Source organism: Castanea sativa, chromosome 3 (assembly GCF_040712315.1).
Source record: "Castanea sativa cultivar Marrone di Chiusa Pesio chromosome 3, ASM4071231v1".
NCBI classification, from domain to species: domain Eukaryota; kingdom Viridiplantae; phylum Streptophyta; class Magnoliopsida; order Fagales; family Fagaceae; genus Castanea; species Castanea sativa.
Window position 1 is genome coordinate 52,215,444 of NC_134015.1, and position 18,641 is coordinate 52,234,084.

The following is an 18,641-nucleotide window of genomic DNA, read 5'->3' on the forward strand; positions in this document are numbered from 1 at the left end:
CAGCTCTCTTTTGTCTTATTCCTATATGATATTTATCATTGCCAGCACGATTGCCTGTTGCCTTGTTATTGATGAAGGGTCGGACCTATAATGTCTACTTTGTTTAGCCGAGGAGGTACTTCTCCTCGGACAACATTTCTAGTTCCTTATGACCAAACTTCTTCCACGGCCCATTAACTTATATGTCTTCATTAGTATTTACCTGTCCTCGGGCTATTTGATGTCCTCGAGCACGGCCCACAGCCCAATACCTATATCTGAGCCCTCCATCCCTACAATTATATATATAGATAAGTGAAGTCAAAAGCTAAAATTGCACAATAAGATTTTCTTTTAGAAGGTAAGTCAACTTTATTTAGGTTGTGTATATATTAAAGAAAATTATTTAACTTAAATCATGCCATAACAAAGGAACAAGAGCATGAACAATAGTGTTTGCTTGGCATTTCACATCGAAAAACTTATGTCATATACCCTCTATTTGTTTCGATATTAATATTTTATGAAAAATTAATTATTTTTCAAATAGTATTTTCTTGAAAATTATCTAATTTTTCTAAGTTTGGTAGGAACTTTAAAATGAGTTAGAAAACTATCAATTCACTTATTTTATTTAACTTGGTGCAAGATAGAGTTGTTTTCCAAAAAATTTTAGTAAAAACAAATCTATCTCACACCAAACTAAATAAGTGAAGTCAAAAAATAAAATTGCACATTAACATTTTTTTTTTAGAAGAAAAGTCAACTTTATTTAGTTTGTATATATATATAGCACATGGAAAAATGTGATCACGTGTTTAAGATGGTTAATAAGTCTAATTTTATTTTATGTCTAATGATATAAGAAATTTTACAACAATTTTTATTTGTACTGAGGTGGTAATTTATAATCAATGTACAATAAAAATATTGTTAAGACTCATCTCAATAAAAATTATGTTAATTTTTTTAGAGGAATAAAAATAAAAAACAAGGTTACAAAAATACTAATTACAATCTGTTATTTTTTCACCCTACCCAACCATTGAACATGTAGTTTTGAACTACATCGCAAGAAAAAAAAAAGTTAAAATGCAAGTGCACCTTTTAAGTTTAACTGAAAATTCATTTTAGTACTCTAACTTTACTTTCTTTTAATTTATTTCTCTAAATTTCAAAGTTATTCAATTCAAAAGCTTTATGTCCAACTTTGTTATAAAAAAATTGCTACAAAATATGCAGTCAACTAATGAAAAATAATTTTTTTTGAAGAAAAAAAATCCTTACATAAAAAATCTATAAAATATTTTTATTAAATTTATAGATTTTTTTCATGTGAAAATAATATTTTTTTAAGGGTAATTTTTTAAAAACAAAATTGGATAAAATGACTGAGTTTAAGTAAATTTGAACCTTAAAAAATTCAATTAAACCAAAATAAAATTATAGAACTAAAATAAATTTTGCATGCAATTTGCATTTTATCCCAAAAAAATTTGTTGTCTATACTACTCTTTAAGGAACTTCCCCTGTTTGGATTCCACATTTTGGATGCCTAAAATACCCTCATCATATCCACTTACAAGTTTTCAACTAACGAGGATAAATATGTAAATTAAAACTTCTACACTTTAAAACCCACAAACTCACGTACGTTTTGCAGTTTCTATCTCACTTTCTATCTCTCATTCTTCTTCAAATTGAAGATATTTAGTTTAGCTCTACATCCTACTTTCTTTTTCTTCAGATTAAAGACATTTATTGTCAAAGACTCCAACAAATTTTCAGGTTTTATCTTTTGCAAATTTCTCTTTGTTTTCTTTTCTTTGGTTTATGGTTAACTTTCTTTGAGCTCTACTTTTATATATATTTATATATATATATATATATATATATATATATATATATGTATCACGTTAACTCTTCTTTTTTTAAATGTAATTTTGAAATGAATGGTTCTTTCATATACTCTACCACTGTACTTCTTAATGAATTGTCATTTTATGTTGTAGGTACGTATTATAATCCAAAGACATGGCTGCCTTATGCTACAAAAGAAGCATTCAACCAACAAATTTTCAGGTTCTATCTTTTGCAAGTTCCTCTTTGTTTTCTTTTCTTTGGTTTATGAATGATTTTATTTGAGTTCTACTTTATATATATGTATCACGTTAACTTTTTTTCTTTTTTCTTTTTTTCAATGTAATTTTGAAATTTTGATTAATGATCAATTACTATTTCCTTTTATTTCCTCACTTTTTTTTTTCCTTCTTCGTCTTTTTTTTTGTTTTTAATAATTTTTTTTATTCTTAAAAAAACCTCACGTTCAGTAAATAAAAAAACACAACTAAATAGTAAAGTTTCTAATATTTTATTCTTAGAAAAAACCTCACGTTCAGTAAATAAAAAACTAATGAAATACCCTTATTTTAATAAACTTATCTTTATCTCTAAATCAAAAGAAATTGTTTAAAATCTTAAATTGATAAAAATTGAAACAAAAAACCTAATAAAAAAAGCCACGTTGTATCAAAAAAATTATTTATCACGTTTCTATTTTTTTTTAAATCCTACGTTTTGTAAAAAAAAAAAAACCTGGCCACTACTTTTTTTTTAATTCAAAAAAAAAAAGAAGCCTTAACACGTTTCAATTCCACTTCCACATTTTACTCCTAACAAATTGCTTGAATGCCACGCTTCCATGTTTTACTCCTAAGAAACTGCTTTACTATCAAATTTAAAAATTTGAACTTCCTTTAACTTATTTTGCTTATTCAGTTTTTTTCTATCTATCTCCTCCCTCTCCTCCACGTATTGTAACATTCCCACCATTGAAAAAAAAAAAAAAAAAAAACACTTGCCTCAAATCCACCACGTACATTCGCATAACAACTTCTGAAAAAACTAAAGCAGTAATAAAAATTCATGTGGTCATTTTAATTTTTAACGCAAGGGGTGAAGGTCTTGCCACTATTTGTTATCAAATATGATGACTACCCAGTAACCACATGTAGTGGATGGCATGTGTAGGTGAATCTCATTTATAAACAAGATGATGGTGGCCCTTCATATCAAATGTCAGAATTTTTATTTATTTATTTATTTTTCAAAAAAAAAAATCGTTAAATTATGTTTCTCTTTTTGATCTGTCTTTTACTAACTCACCAAATTCTTATCCTCTTAACCTTTTTGTTTTTGACAGACTTATCCTTTGAACCTTAAAGGCTACAATTCCAATGAAAACTTTTCATGCAAATTTTAACATACCAGAAGGGAGGCAAACATGGCTCTGCACATTCTCTGGCACGTCCCAACCTCAAAGCCCAGTTTTTAGAAGCTCCTATGTATATGGCTTCAGGATATACCAGCCTCCATTGCAAATGTTATTTTATTTTTTGATTGAGTCATTGTTATGTTGGTTTTTGATGCAGCAATTATTAGAAAAGTAGGCAAAAGAATAGAAATGAAGTTCCAAGAAGTGAAGAACATAGAAAAAAGGGAGGAATTTGTCTCTCTTTCAGAACCCACGCATCGTGTGGGATACCGAATATGTTATCAAAGACAATATTAGCCTAAATATTTAGGACTTTTTTAGATCTCCTTTAGGTTTTTTTTTTTTTTTAATTTTATTTTAAATCTTTGTTGTATACCAAAGTTTGACTTACTTTCAGTACTTTTTCAAATAGACATGTCCTTTTATTTTAAATATACAACTAGCCTCTAAGCATGCGCGTAAACGCGTGTTCAGGGGCTCTTTAATTTTTTGGTAAAAGTTAATAATTTGCATTTATTATAAATTGAGATTATTACATTTTTCAATCACAAAAATATCTAGGAGTGTGATGAGTGTTATGCATGAAGAAATGTTAATAATTTTAATATTTGGTACAAATGCATAACACTCATCACACTTCTAGGTATTTTTGTGATTAAAAAATGTAATAATCTCAATTTAATAAATGTAAATTATTAATTTTTACTAAAAAAATTAAAGACCCCTAAGCACGCGCGTGAACGCGTGCTTAGAGGCTAGTAAAAATATTATTGAAAAGAAATATTATAAAAAAAAAAAATTTGAACATGCAAGATCCAAGATCCAACTCTAGAAATTTGGCAGAAAAACTGCTCATAAAGTTCACACCTCTTCCGCGAACCCGCATAACAAAATCCGCTGTAATTGCCAACAACAACAGCAACTCCTCTGTCACTAAAAATCAATACTCTCTGTGCTCTTCTCCTCCAATGTCAGTTACAAGCCAAAAAAAAAAATACCAAACGCGCATCACATTATTGTTTTTCCTGTTTTTTTAATTTGCTTCGCTGTTTTTTCCATTACGTTGTCGTTTCCACGCTACTATATATACTCCTACTCTTTCTCTCTTTAATTTCGTCTCATTTTTTTTTCTGATCCAATTCGATTCCCATTCTCTCTCTCTCTCTCTCTCAGCACCAAAACCCTTGGAGTTTTCGGTTAGGGGTGAGCTTTTTAATCTCTCTGCTATTTCCTAATTTCCTTGCTTATTTAAACTTTGAATTTTTTTTTTTTTAAATTTTGAATTATTATTATACGCAACATTACATAATTTTAGGTTTTTGCTATTTTTTTTTTTAAATTTCAGATTCATAATTTTGATTTTTTAAAAACACGACGTTGAAAAAAAATTCTAATTTTGTTTGTATTTAATGGATTTTGAAAAGTATTTATGAATAATATAATTTTTCTGCTGCTAAAATAATTGTCATGGACCACTTCAGCGTTGAATTTTCTCAATATTTATTTATTAATTTATTAATTAATTTAATTATTTGCTGGCACAGTCAGTATCACGCTTTTCACGTTTGAATGCTATCTTGTATTTGCATCTTTGATTTAAATCTTTTAGAATCATTCATATTCTTTCAAAACCTTACGCTACAACTTACTTGCAATCATTCTCAGGTGAATATGTAAATTTAGATAGTTTTTTTCGGCGATTTTTTAGGCCAGAGATTTGAATACATACATAAACTGTTGAATGAATTTTCATTGCTGAGTAGAATTAGTTCTTTATCAGAAGCGTGTTTTTGGGTCTGACTTATTACATTGCTTTTTAATATTCTCGGTTTGTTAAGAATTTCACTCCCAGATAGATCCTACCCGAGTGATGTTTTTACATGATGTCATTGATAACAATTGTAACACGTTTGTTCTAACTATATATATATAGCAGTTTGATTGATTGTAAGTTTATGTTGTTTTCTGATTCATATTGTTATCGAACTCAAACGCTGGTGTTTCAATTGGTTTTCTCATCCTGACCCAATTTTTTTATTGGCTTTTTAGAGATTACAAACATTTAGGTGACATTTGAAAGTTGAACCTTATGCCCTGTTTTGATAATTCTTTTCTGGGTTTTTTTTTAAAAGAATATATTTGTCATTTTCTTACTGTCTGGAAGCAAATTATGTCATTATTTCTTTTTAATGGGGGTATTCTATGCAGTTGCAGTGCGAAACTATTGTTTTTTTACAATTAAATTTATTTAGCACACAAAGATTTGTGTATTTCATTTATCATTTAAGGTTGTTGTGTGATTTAATTTTGTTTGTATATTTATTTAGTATACCTTGTTAAGTCTCTACCAATTGTGTTTGTGCACCTTTGATGGTTTATGGTTACTGTGCTATGCAGAGTGAAAAATGGGTCAAGCTTTATGTTGTGTTCAAGTGGACCAGTCAACTGTAGCCATCAAAGAAACTTTTGGGAAGTTTGATGATGTGCTTGAGCCCGGATGTCACTGCTTGCCTTGGGTTTTGGGACAGCAGTTAGCTGGCCACCTCTCTTTGCGTGTGCAGCAGCTGGATGTTCGATGTGAAACGAAGACAAAGGTTTGTTGTTTATTTATCTTTGCCTTATTGACTTTCCTTTTTATTCTTGGGAATTTACCTGGAACATGCTTTTAAGCTGTTGTATTCTATGAGAGCCACATAGTATCATTGGTCCTAGAGGGGTTTAATAGTGTGAAAAAAAGAATCATATACTTTGGAAATTATATGGGAAGTCAAAGTTAACATTTTAAATTTGCATTCACAATAATTTATCTGTTTTATAGCAATCGGAAAGAGTAAAACATTCACTTTGTCTGAGTATAAAGGTGTTTACTTCTTTTCTGGGTTTGAAGCAAAGAATCCGAAACTGATTTGAAAGTATTAGTATCATACAGATTTGCAAGAAATGTTTGATTTCTAATGTGTTTTGCTTAATTCTGCAGAATTGATTGGGAACTTAATCTTTTTTTGAGTTAAAAGCAAGAATATTTTAGGCTACGGCACTATCATCTTGTTCTAAACTATTTTATATGTTGAAAGCATGATTCTTCTGCGGCTTCTGATCTATAATTCATTTTCAGGATAATGTGTTTGTTACTGTTGTTGCTTCCATTCAATACCGGGCCTTGGCAGACAAAGCTTCCGATGCTTTCTACAAACTCAGCAACACCAGAGCACAAATCCAATCCTATGTCTTTGATGGTATGGATGTGTAACTTGACCTTGAAAGTCACCATGTTTATCATAATAATGAAATTAAAAGAGTCATGTTCTTTACTGATACGTCCCATGGGTCCATATTTGTTAGGAAAAAAAATAAATTCTGAAAATTCTGGGTTTTTTAACTTGATATTGACTTTTTTAAGTTTTTGTTGGGTAATTGTGGACTTCTTTTCTAGCTTGGCATTGATATTTTGAAGTTTATGCTAAAAGAATTAAAATGTATATTCTTAGTGAAACAGCTATATTGGATAGTTGTTTAATGTTGTAATATTCTTTATGATTTGCTTAAAGCATCATGATTAACTATGTACATGATATGCTTTCTTGGACTTGGAAAAGTGCTTATTTTAACAATAATGTTCATGTGGAGAGGACCATTGAGGTAATGTATCTTGATGTGAATATTATGATGACAAATGGCTCAGAGTGAAGTAGTGACAGAAAAAGAGAGAAGTTCTTATAGCATTGTTATGAAATTTAGCTCAAAATAATGTCTTTGAGGTTGGGGAAAATTTCAGTCACTATCCAATCCATGCATATACTTGTTATGTCTTAATTTCCATTGGAGACAATTTTACCTATTTGTACATCGTTTGGAGAAACTAACAGGCTTATGTCTCCATTCTTCTAGTTATTAGAGCAAGTGTTCCGAAGTTGGAGCTGGATTCTGTTTTTGAACAAAAGAATGAGATCGCGAAAGCTGTGGAAGAGGAACTTGAAAAGGTATTTCTCGGTCTGCTAATCTGGTTTAGTATTAGTCAAGTTACAAGCTAAATCTGTTTCTTTTTAATATCTTTGAATTTTACATGCATAGGCCATGTCAGCTTATGGATTTGAGATTGTTCAAACTCTCATTGTGGACATTGAACCTGATGAACATGTGAAGAGAGCTATGAATGAGATAAATGCTGGTAAGTGTTCATTTTGAATTGAATATTTTTTCTCCTCTCTCTCTCTGTGTAAGTTTGGCTTCTTTTTCCCTGAATACTAATTAACCTGTCATTGACCTTTTACATGTGATGAACAGCTGCAAGAATGAGGGTGGCAGCTAACGAGAAGGCTGAAGCAGAAAAAATCCTGCAAATCAAACGTGCCGAGGGAGATGCCGAATCTAAATATCTGGCTGGGCTTGGTATAGCCCGCCAGCGTCAAGCCATTGTAGATGGGCTGAGGGACAGCGTGCTTGCTTTTTCTGTGAATGTACCTGGGACTACATCAAAGGATGTCATGGACATGGTTCTGGTTACTCAATATTTCGACACAATGAAAGAAATTGGTGCATCGTCAAAGTCCAATTCTGTTTTCATCCCACACGGACCAGGAGCTGTGAGAGACATTGCTTCACAGATTAGGGATGGCCTCCTTCAAGGAAATACCGTTCAGAATTAGTGTCAAAGTCCAACTCTGCTTTCATCACACAGGGACCTGGAGCTGTGAGAGACTTCACAGATTAGGGATGGCCTCCTTCAAGGAAATATTATTCAGAATTACTGACTTTTATCACAGCATATATGTTTCATGAGTGGCTTTTCAATGAAATATTTGTGTATTTTATTCTTCTTTTCAACTTTCGTAAGTATTACATGAGTGAAGCTAGGAGATAGGGAGTGTTTTGCAAGTTGCAAACTAAGTGGGATGGTGTGTATACATGGTCTTGAACTTGGCTATAGTGTGATAAATATTCTTTATAGTAAAAACGGTATTGGTTTGTGTAATTTTGTGGTATCCTCTGGTTTTATATGCTATTTTGTTAATGTTGTCTGCATTTTGTGAATGGTTCCCTTTGATGGGTTTGCTTTGAGAACAGACCAAAATTTGCAGTAATAATGGTTATTGTGTCATGATTTAAGTTTGTCTTTCTTGCTTGATTTGAAGGGGAAAAAAACCAGCTGTTGTTGGGGCTTTATGTTCATGAATGAGCATAAAGCTCAGAATACAAGCCGTTTGGGTGAAAAAAAATGGTCACTTATCGCTCAAATATCATCACTCATCACACTATAACTCATTTCCTATCACTTATCACTCTAATTTTCATAACTCACAACTACCACTCATTCTTATAACTCATAATTCCTTAACTCAACTGGTGGGACCTTTGGTACAATGCCCTCCTCTCTAGTAAAGGAGCAAATAGCCAGTTCCTCAAAAAAAAGAAAAAAAAAAGAGCAAGTAGCGGTCGGGTCCTTGGAGTAATAAATACTATCTGACTTGATGGGACAATTCATCACGTGGGTCCTATTCTGTGTGTGTTATTACGATTTTGCCACTAACTCAATTTTCTAAAATTTGAAAACACACAAAATATGTTTTCATATCTCATCATTCATTCCCACTTTTTTTAGTGTTGAGTGATAAGAATTGAGAATAAAAATTGAGCCAAACAAAAAAACCACTGGTGGGACCTATAGATTTTGAGTGATGAATGATAGAAATAAAAAAAATGAGTGATGAAAATGGTTAAACCAAATAACCCCTAAATGATTATTGAAAAATTGAAGTCTTACCCAGTAAAAGAGAGATGACAGAGAACCAGTTTAGGCTGTCTATACTTTTAATTTTAAGAAGAAAATTAATCATTGTAAAATGAAAATGGCATAAGTTGCAAAATGACAACGCATGTTGGCCGATTCATCAGTTAATAAGAAAGTAAATAACTAAATATATAAAAAGAGCCCTAAATAGTAAAAGGGAACTTAAAATACCGTTAAACACTATTCCTAATTTCAATGAAGAAATCACTCTTAAACGTCTAAAGACTGAACTAATGAAGAGCACAGAGAGAAGAAAAACTAAATATGAGAAAAAGTGGGATTTTTTTTAAGACTCGTTGTCCATGCAGAGATGGAATCAAACCAAAATGAAAATCTTCATAAACAATTTGAATTCGTTTCGGTTTAAAATGACACAAAATAAGGCATATTTTGTTTTTGTTTTTTGTGTGTGTGTGTTTTTTTTTTTGGTGTAGAATAAGGCATAATTTGTTATACTTATACAAAATGGAAAGGTCGTGGGCTCACAAACAGGTGAAGAGCATTAAAATAATATGGTTAAATTATTAAATTTATAATTATTTGTGCCTTTTCATGTCCGATTTTTGGACCAAAAAAACACTAGTGTTTTGTCAACGGGAAATTTTGCGTTTAATAGAATTTCAATATCATATGTTTTGGACTCATGAAATGTGTTCTTCGCATTTTCTCACTGCCTTTCAAAGTTACAGTTGCACAACGCCACTTTTCAAAAAGTACAAAACATAAAAGTTGAACCAAATAATTGGCTTTTAATAATTTAAGTAAATTGATTATCTCATGATAATTGATTATCATGAGATAATTGATTATGCTAGTAAAGCAGGCTTAATAAATTATATGGCTCAATGATGGTAACAACAAGTAATTCTTAAGTATTTTCAAAACACAGAGAATAGTGCTCACTCCTCTCACATTCATAATAAGATTCATTTATTAAATTCATAATGAAATCTACCATGAATGTAAGAGGAGAGATAATTATTTCTTCGTACTCTGAAAGTACCTAAAAATTTTCAAATATTAAGGGCCAATTTTTAATTGGCTCTTTATAACATGAGAATATGAGATTGGGAATTTTAAGACAAATTTGGCATCCTGTTTTTCCATAGGTGAAATCGGCCGTGCTTATAGTTTATAGGCTACTAATAGTTTTGGCAAGCAGGTTAACTCTTTCTTATCACTCTTTTTAAAATTACTTAGCACACTCGTGCTTCATTTCATCCGAGGGCCCAGGACCTCAATTCTCATATGCCATCAAGCTCCTAGTAGCACCAGCCAAATTATAACGTCGTATTATAATGTTGCTTGCCAATGCCAGGTTCAAGTGGATTCCCATTTCTGATGATTCAACCCTACAGGAGAGGAAAAAGTTTGCAAGTACATCATTCAAAATAACAGAATGAGATTGAGGGACACCATCATGCACTACCAAATGTTCTCCAGAGATCACCTCTAATAAGCTCTGGGTTCATCTCCTTAGGTCTAATATATACCAAAGTCCAAACAGCTGTTGTTTCCTATGTGTAACAGTTTCAAGTTCCGTATATGCTATTATATAGTTAGCCAACAATTTTTGAGGCTTCTTCAGTACTAAGAAAGGAGCTCATTTGTTTCAGAATGACAAGGACCCAATTCCATATGCACAAGAGCCTGTTACATTTGACAGAGACAATACTGCGGCAGCAGGAGTTTGCATCACATAGCAAAATACTACAATTTCTCTGCTTAATGAGATTGGAAGAATAATGAAAAACAGAAATTTGGAGTGCAAGAAACAGCATTCATAGAGTGACTAAAACTCCATATAACTGTTTCCTCAAAGAATACCTTCCATAAACATTTGGATGTATGAGAATTCGAAATGAAATTGACACTGGTTCGTGCCACCAGCTAAAATTATTTTTAACAACCCTTGGACCACCAAAATATGCAGAAACCAATAGAACAGCATCAAAAGACCGAAATTCATTGGATCAAAACGTCATTCATCTACCTTATTACCCTCCACCACAGCGAAACAAGTCCATCTTTCCACTCACACCAAGGGTAGTTAATTAGCTCAAGGCTTAAGCGCCAAGGCCAGCCCGATCTTTGCACTCTTTTCAATTGCCCTGGTATCCACCTCTCCTGAGATGGTGAACAAGGATTTTGGGCGCCACTCATGCTGGATGAGAGCACTGGCCCTTCCATAGTTGTTCACTCTGGCCTTCACCGAGGTTAAGGGGTCAAGTGCATGCTGTGTGCCAATTGTGAGAGTGTTTTCATTGGTTGAAAAGCTATGTGACAGCTCCGCACCGACAGCTGTGCTGGTCAATGGGCTTACTATGTGGTAGTATGAAGCATTAAGGGTGTCACCTTTATCATTCCTATATTCATCATCATCAACTCATTAGTCAGGGAACACATATCAACCAATACATGCAAGTAGTAGATAACACTAAATTATAACTCAAAAAGGCAAATTGTTGTGTAAAGAGTAAATGAAACCCTTTAAAGATATACTCACACTGTCAGGGAAGCAATGAGATCGGATTGGGTGTAACTCAACCCAGCATTCAATTTGTTGAAGTTCCCAGAGGCAGTGTCAAATGCAAGATCAGTCCCAAGGGAAACAACATTGTTTCCAATGACACCAGAAAAGTTCACAATTGGATTGGCAGTCAATCCAATGCCGGTGCTAATTCCAGCATATTCATGCTGGTATTGGAGTTCTACCTGTCATCAATATCACCAATAACTAGGATCAAAATGCACCAATATAATTCTATCTCTAGCACAAGTTGTGCTCATCAATTAAGCAAAGTTCGCACAAGTGAATCTAGAAATTAACTTATTATGCAGGACAAATTCAAATGCTTTTCTCACCTTACCAGACCTCTGATCAGGAACAATAAAGCTAAAGATAGTCTTGAGTCCAGGTGCAGGTTCGTCAATAGTAACCGTTGTGAGAAGCTACAAATTCACATAAAATCGTCAGAAACAATTACTTTGCATTGAAGCAATGTTCACTGTCAGTCAATCAATTAAAAATCAATAGGACTGGATAGATCAGTCATCAAGTAAACTTACTAACATCAAACCAAATCATGTATAATAAATAATAAACCTGTTCATATCTTTGGTCCATGAGTAGTATCTAACAATTAAAAATCACAAACAGAATGAAGCATAGTATGCTGCTGAGAACTATACAACAGTAATTTCACATATTTCACATTTATATTTAGATATAGCATCAACGCATAAGGATCAATATAATTGTAGTTCAATTATCAACATCTTGAAAACCACTTGATTCTTTATCCAGGAGCAATGCAAAACCAAATGTTTGAATATATCACTTCAGGTCTAACATTTAATACATACAAGATCAGATAGCATAGTTTAAAAGGATAAACTCCTTGAAAATTGGAGGGCAAATAATGAAGAAATTCCAAAGCAGCTCTAATACTTACATTAGAGTTGGTATCGACTTTAATGTCAGTCGTGATGTTCTTGTTCTTCAGCTGAGTGCTCACATCGGCCAAAAAAAGCTCACCTTTCTTAATTCCAGTTGAAGTGATTGCCTGAGAAATGTGACAAATAGAATGGTCAGAAGATTAATAAGCAGAACATAAGCAAAATGTATGGAAGCATATAAGCAAATCAACTAAAATGATTTCTTAGCGTGAATCTGAATTGTGATTCCATACCAATAACAATTTTCAGAAACATACAAGATAAAAAAAACATGTGGCTGATCCTAACTAATCTGTCGAGGATCCATAGCCAACCCCACAAATGTGAGACTATGATAAAAACGTTACATCAAAAATCCCGGATCAATTACTCATATTTTGACAAGAAAACATGGCACGCGCTGACCAACCACAATTTATTGAAAACTGAAAATAATAGTAATAAGTACCTAAAGTAGCCTATTTAAATGCAGCTTTTGACAACATAGTTTTGATTGTCCCCAACAACAATACGAAACAGATGCACATACAATTATCAAATTCAAGAGCACTAGGCTAATCAAAATGAACCAGATTTGAATAATACGCCGTATCATTTGATAGGTGGTTCAAAAATTAGGCTAGCCACTGTGCTAGTGTACTGGCAACTAGTACTTCAAGCTTAACTATGATGTTCTTGACATATATGTGTGTGTATTTTTATTTATTTATTTATGGCGTGGAACCTCTGACTGACCTACAACTCTGTTTGGTTAATAGGAAAAAGAAGGAAAATATATAAACCACGATTCTAGATCTTAGAAATATTCAAAAATCAAGCAACAACTTTCTCACTAAGCTAAGCCGCCGAAAACTAATCGGTTTTTTAGTCAAACGAGATTTCCATAACTTAGGAGAATAAGTAAATAATAAAATAAAAAATGATACTCGAAATTTTTTTTGTCCTATCGTTACCTACAATTTTCTCGGCAACCAAACAGGAATTAAAAAAATAAAAATTTAAAAAAAAATTTAAAAGCAAAACAAAAGGCATAGCGCAACTTCATAAAGCTTCATAAAGTCAATATTTAATAACCAAATAAGTACAAAAAAAAGACAAAAAACTCACAACTCCAGTGGAAGTGTAGGTAGTGACAGTGAACTTGTGGTCGCTCTGATAATCCTTGTAGAGAAGATCTGAAAATTCAAAAAAAAAAAAAAAAGTCATTCAGAGAGTAATTAGGAAATATAAATAAATAAAAACAATAAATAAAATAAATTTGTTTTAGTTTGAATCGATTTGACCTCTGGCTTTCTTGCCAATATCAGAGTAAAGTCCTGGACCTTTCACCATGATTTTCCCGAGAAAATTTGAGAAAGAAAATGAGAGAGAAAACGAGGGAGAGAGAAGGGGTTTGGTAGAGACTGTTTGGTTATTCAGAGACAGAGAGAGAGAAGGAAAAAATAAAAGAGGAAATGAGGTGTGGACTGGTCTGGTAATATTGGTTAATACCAAGGTGTTTTTAGTCTTTTCGTATTGAGTGGTTGGATCTGTACCGTCGGATTTTGTGTCGGGTGGAGATTCGCTTCGCTGGCCGTTGATTATAAAAAAAAAAAAAAAAAGTGAGTGTGAGAGAGCTAAAGCGGCGCTTGAGAATCGGGAGTCGGGACAGAGGGTGTCATGGCATATTCGCTTGCTTGGTTCTGTTTTTCAAAATGACGTGGTGCACTGCCGATTACATATAGTACTTGTTTTTGTATTTTTTGTTTTTACTGTTTTTGGTAGTAATTAAATTTTGAAAAAAATACCAAATAGTCTTGGCATTTATTGCAATTAATTTTTATTTCTTTTTTCTTTTTTCCTTTAACTTGGGTATTTATCAAAGTTCATGACTTATAATTACAAATTAGAAAATCAATTTGATTTTGATCCAAAGTTTAGGGAATATTTTTGCATTCTATCAATATATAAAAGAAAGGCTAGCTTTAAGCCAAAGGCCCCAAAAGGGAATAATTGACTTTTAACTGAAGTATATATTATTTTCTTAAAATTTGAATTGTGTTTATATGGCTATTTTCGTTAAAAAAAATTTATTTTGACCCTTTATGTTTAATTATACTTTTATGTTGGTTATGCCGTCAATTTTTGTTAACAATTTGATTTTTAAGTACCTTTCATATTTAACTATTATATGAAATAATAACTTTAATGATGTGAAATGCAAAAATTTCGTGATTGTAGACTAAAAATATATTATGGATAGTTATGTTATTAGCAAAAATAGGCTGTAAAGTTAATATGAAAACGAAATCAAACATAAAAAGTCAAAATGTAAATTATCAAAATTGAAATAACCCCAAATTTTAAGGGCAAAATTGTACTTTAATCTTAATTTTTACAAAACAAAACAAAAATAAAAAAGAAGAAAAATAAAACATTTTATGTGACTTGTACACTCTATCCCTCACTCCAAGAAAACCTTCAAAATTGTGAGCAACCGTTTCTATTTAAGCCACAACTATTTCACCAAAAAACGAATGTTGTATGTTAAATCATTATTGATAACCAATTTTTTTTAACCGCTTGGAACCTTCAAATTTTGTAACCTAGTTTCCCGCACAATAAAATTGATGCACCTAATTTCTCATGGGACCACACATCAATCTCTCTCTCTCTCTCTCTCTCTCTCTCTCCAAGATTATCAAAATTGAAAATTAGATATAAGATTTTTTTACCATGCATTGCATATTTACATCGCCCAAGGTAAAGTAAAAGTGTAAAACTCATTTTAAAATAATAAGAATAAAAAAATTTCACCTCCTTTTGTTAAAGTTTTATGCCTAGGCCGTGATATTTCATTCTCTCATTAGTCTTAGTTCAGTTAGTAACAATTCATCAAGTTATGTGTTTAATTCTTTTTTTTTTTTTTTTTGCCATGTCGAGATTATTGATGATTGCCATCTTTTCCTGGTCCTCAGCTGCCAGGGCAATCTAATGGTAACCCTGAAAAGCATTCAAAAAGCTCATTCTCGGGTGGCCGTACGTGGAGTCCACTAACTGATCGATCTTTGGCATGGGGAATGGGTCTTTAGGGCATGCTCGGTTAAGCCAGTAAAATTGACACAAACCCTTCATTTGTCGTTCTTCTTCTTCACCACTACGGTATTCGCTAGCCACTCTGGAAAGAAACCTTCCTTTATTGCCCCTGCCTCCTTTAACTTCTTAACTTCTAGCTTAACGGCTTCAACGTGTTCCCTAGCCGATCTCCTCGGCTTCTACTTCTCTAGGGGGAATAATGGGTCCACATTAAGCTTGTGAACTCTGAATTCAGAATCTACAACAGGTACTTCGTACGGGCTCCAAGCAAACACGTCCATATTCTATACAAGGAACAGTAGCAACCCCACCCTATCCTCGTCCTTCATACTTGCTCCTATCTGGAAACTTTTATCATCGTCCAACAGTATCCTTACCTTTATTAGTTCCTCGGCACCACAAGTTCCCCTGTCCTCCTAAGGTCCCTGTAATTGCTATAATGGAACTTCTTTGGCTGGCTCCTTCTATTTGATTTTCCGGTTAACAGCAGCCACCAAGCACTACCTGGCCACTTGCTGACTTCCCCTTACTATGGTAATACCCTACTTGGTGCGAAATTTGACTTTCACATGCAGGGTGGATGGAACTACTCCCATTGCATGAATCCATGGCCTTCCAAGAATTGCCGTATATGGCGAAAATGAGGCGACCACTATAAACGTCATTGTTACCTCCTTGCCCTCCATGTTCACGGGAAGGAAATCTGCCCCTTTAGGATCACCATCCGACCATTGAACCCCAATAGGGGTGTGATGTATTTAGTGAGATCCTTATTTTTCAACCCAAGCCCCCTGAATAGATCGGGATACATCACTTCAGCACCACTCTCTCGATCCATCAATACCCTCTTCACTATGAAGCCATTTATCTAGGTGGTGACCACTAAAGCATCGTCGTGTGGCTAGATTGTTCCTTCTAGATCATTATCATTGAAGGCAATGGGCTCCCGAGTGAGCTTTAACTTCTTCTCGGAAGGTTGTTTTTCCTGGCAACCTTCTGCTGGCACCACAGTTAATACCCCTTTCCTTTCGGACACCACGATACCCATTGAAGCGGCATGGATGACCTCTATCACTCCCAATGGGGGTGGGAGTGGGTTTCCTCAAGGCTGAGCCCCCTGTCCGGCATCTTGATTCCTCGGGTCTACTATAAATTCTTTCAAGTACCTTGCCTTCACCAGATGCTCAAGATGGTCTTTCAACACTCTGCATTGTTCGGTGGTATGCCCCTTGTCTTTATGGTAAGTACAGTATAGGTTTTGGTTTCTCCTTGACGAGTCACCTAACATCTTATTCGGCCATCGAAAGTATGGCTTACTTTTTATTCGATCTACAATTCTGTGCATCGGCTCTTTGAACGTCACGTTTACCTCCCCAACCTGTGTGCCCGGCTGAGTCCTCAAATCCCTCTGGAGCCTTGATTGAAAGCCCCCCTGCCGAGGCTGACTTACGATCATAGTTTTGCCTTTGTTCTACTGCCGGTCATCCTACAACCTCTTGTATTCTTCAATGCACCTCTTCAGCTGCCTCATATCCTCGGGTGGCCTCCTTGTCAACGAGTCTCGTATTTCGAAATCCTCGGGCAATCCCAACTGAAAGGTACTTGCTGCGATTTTTTCATTGCCCCCGCCAATTTTGTTATACAGCTACCAATATCGGCTAGCATAGCTGCGGAGGGTTTCCCCTGCCCCCATTTTCATCGATAGTAATGCATCCATGGGTTGCAGAACTCAGATGCATGTCATGAACCGAACACCAAACTCTTGAATCAGCTCAGCAAAACTATGAATTGAGCCTTTCCTTAATCCGTTGAACCACCTCAAGGCAGTGGGTTCAAGACTCGAGGGAAATACCTTACACATTAATGCATTGTTATGTGTATGCAACAATATCATCTGAATATAATGACTTATGTGCTCTACCAGATTTGTTTCCAGTTATAAGAATTGAACGGAGACCGCGCAAATCTACCCGGCATGGGTGCCCGTTCAATGTCCTCCAAGAACGACAAACGAGCAGCTCTGCATAATGCTCGGCTCATAGCATCCATAACGACATTCTAGGGCCGTTGCCCCTCTGGGGAAATTGAGTCCTGGTCTGTATACTCTCGCGAACGCTCTTGGTGTCGATAGGAACCGGATTGGTGGGAGCCTACTCTATGGCGACCTCCCACGCTAGCCGACGCTTCCTCATGCTCCTCGTGGTCCCTTCTTCGACGCCTACCTCTTGCTTCCTCTTGATCACGCTGCTTGTCTTCACGCCTTTTTTGCCTCCTTTCTCGCTAAGTAGATCCCCGTGAAGATCTCCGAGAACCACTTTCAGCATAACTTCCTGACTAACCTTTAGACATTTTCCCTGCGTGAGTCTCGGCAAAACCACAGCTACGTAGGAGATTCCTAGAGACGACGCCAATTGTGCATACCCAAAATACAGTTAACGGGCTTGACCTATACTTGGGCTTACAATCTATTTATATCGTGGGTTTTAGGTTTCCTACTATGGGTGATCCTTTGCTTAGAGGCCAGTTACGCATTCTTGTTCTCACAAAACTTTCTCCCTTTTCTCTCATAGAGTTGCCAACCCCTTGCTTCTTATTCTACTTTCCTATTTATAGTTGGAGATAAGTGGAGGCGTTATAATTACATTCTGATGGCGGTCCAATTCCATCGTTTCTAAGTGGAGGTATTGTTGGGAATAGAGGTAATGGCATTGGAACTGGTTCCCGCCACCAAAAGGCTGTTCGGCAACGATATTCCCCAAGGCACTACTGGATCGTCGGGACCTTGTACCCCCACGTAATCATACTCCTGACCAAAGTTAGAGTTGATCAGGAGGGGCTCGCTTTTGACGCTTAAGACATGATGACCCCAATACGGTTCCTGGGGTTTAAACTAGGTTTAGAGGTGCGTTCAGGCCAAGGCCACAAGTCCAATGGGGATAGGGTCAGGTGCCATATACTAGGGCCAAGGCCTAAGGCCCAACGGGCCTGGAGCTCGGTCCTGTATGGTGCCACAAGGCTAGGATCCAAGGCCTAATGACCTCGAGGCCCAACCCCGTACAATATGGA

The 18,641-nt window shown here is 34.7% G+C and overlaps 2 protein-coding genes across 4 annotated transcripts; one reads left to right on the forward strand and one right to left on the reverse strand.

Annotated features, from left to right (window-relative positions):
• Positions 1–4,044: 4,044 nt before the first annotated feature.
• Positions 4,045–8,225, forward strand: LOC142628125 (hypersensitive-induced response protein 1). 3 transcript variants are annotated; one of them, XM_075802126.1, is made up of 6 exons: positions 4,045–4,456; positions 5,651–5,847; positions 6,369–6,489; positions 7,142–7,233; positions 7,325–7,421; positions 7,538–8,225. In XM_075802126.1, exons 2-6 carry the CDS (start codon positions 5,659–5,661, stop codon positions 7,897–7,899), a joined length of 861 nt encoding a protein of 286 aa, XP_075658241.1. In that variant the 5' UTR covers positions 4,045–4,456; positions 5,651–5,658; the 3' UTR covers positions 7,900–8,225. The 3 variants fall into 3 exon arrangements, with proteins under 3 accessions (XP_075658241.1, XP_075658243.1, XP_075658242.1); XM_075802128.1 differs by lacking the exon at positions 4,045–4,456 and adding an exon at positions 4,813–4,918; XM_075802127.1 differs by lacking the exon at positions 4,045–4,456 and adding an exon at positions 5,205–5,319.
• A 2,575-nt stretch (positions 8,226–10,800) lies between these two features.
• On the reverse strand, positions 10,801–13,952 carry LOC142627721 (mitochondrial outer membrane protein porin of 36 kDa). The gene is made up of 6 exons (XM_075801586.1): positions 13,784–13,952; positions 13,608–13,675; positions 12,497–12,607; positions 11,907–11,993; positions 11,548–11,756; positions 10,801–11,407 (listed from the first exon to the last, which is right to left on the reverse strand). Exons 1-6 carry the CDS (start codon positions 13,830–13,832, stop codon positions 11,101–11,103), a joined length of 831 nt encoding a protein of 276 aa, XP_075657701.1. The 5' UTR covers positions 13,833–13,952; the 3' UTR covers positions 10,801–11,100.
• Between the last annotated feature and the right edge of the window lie 4,689 nt (positions 13,953–18,641).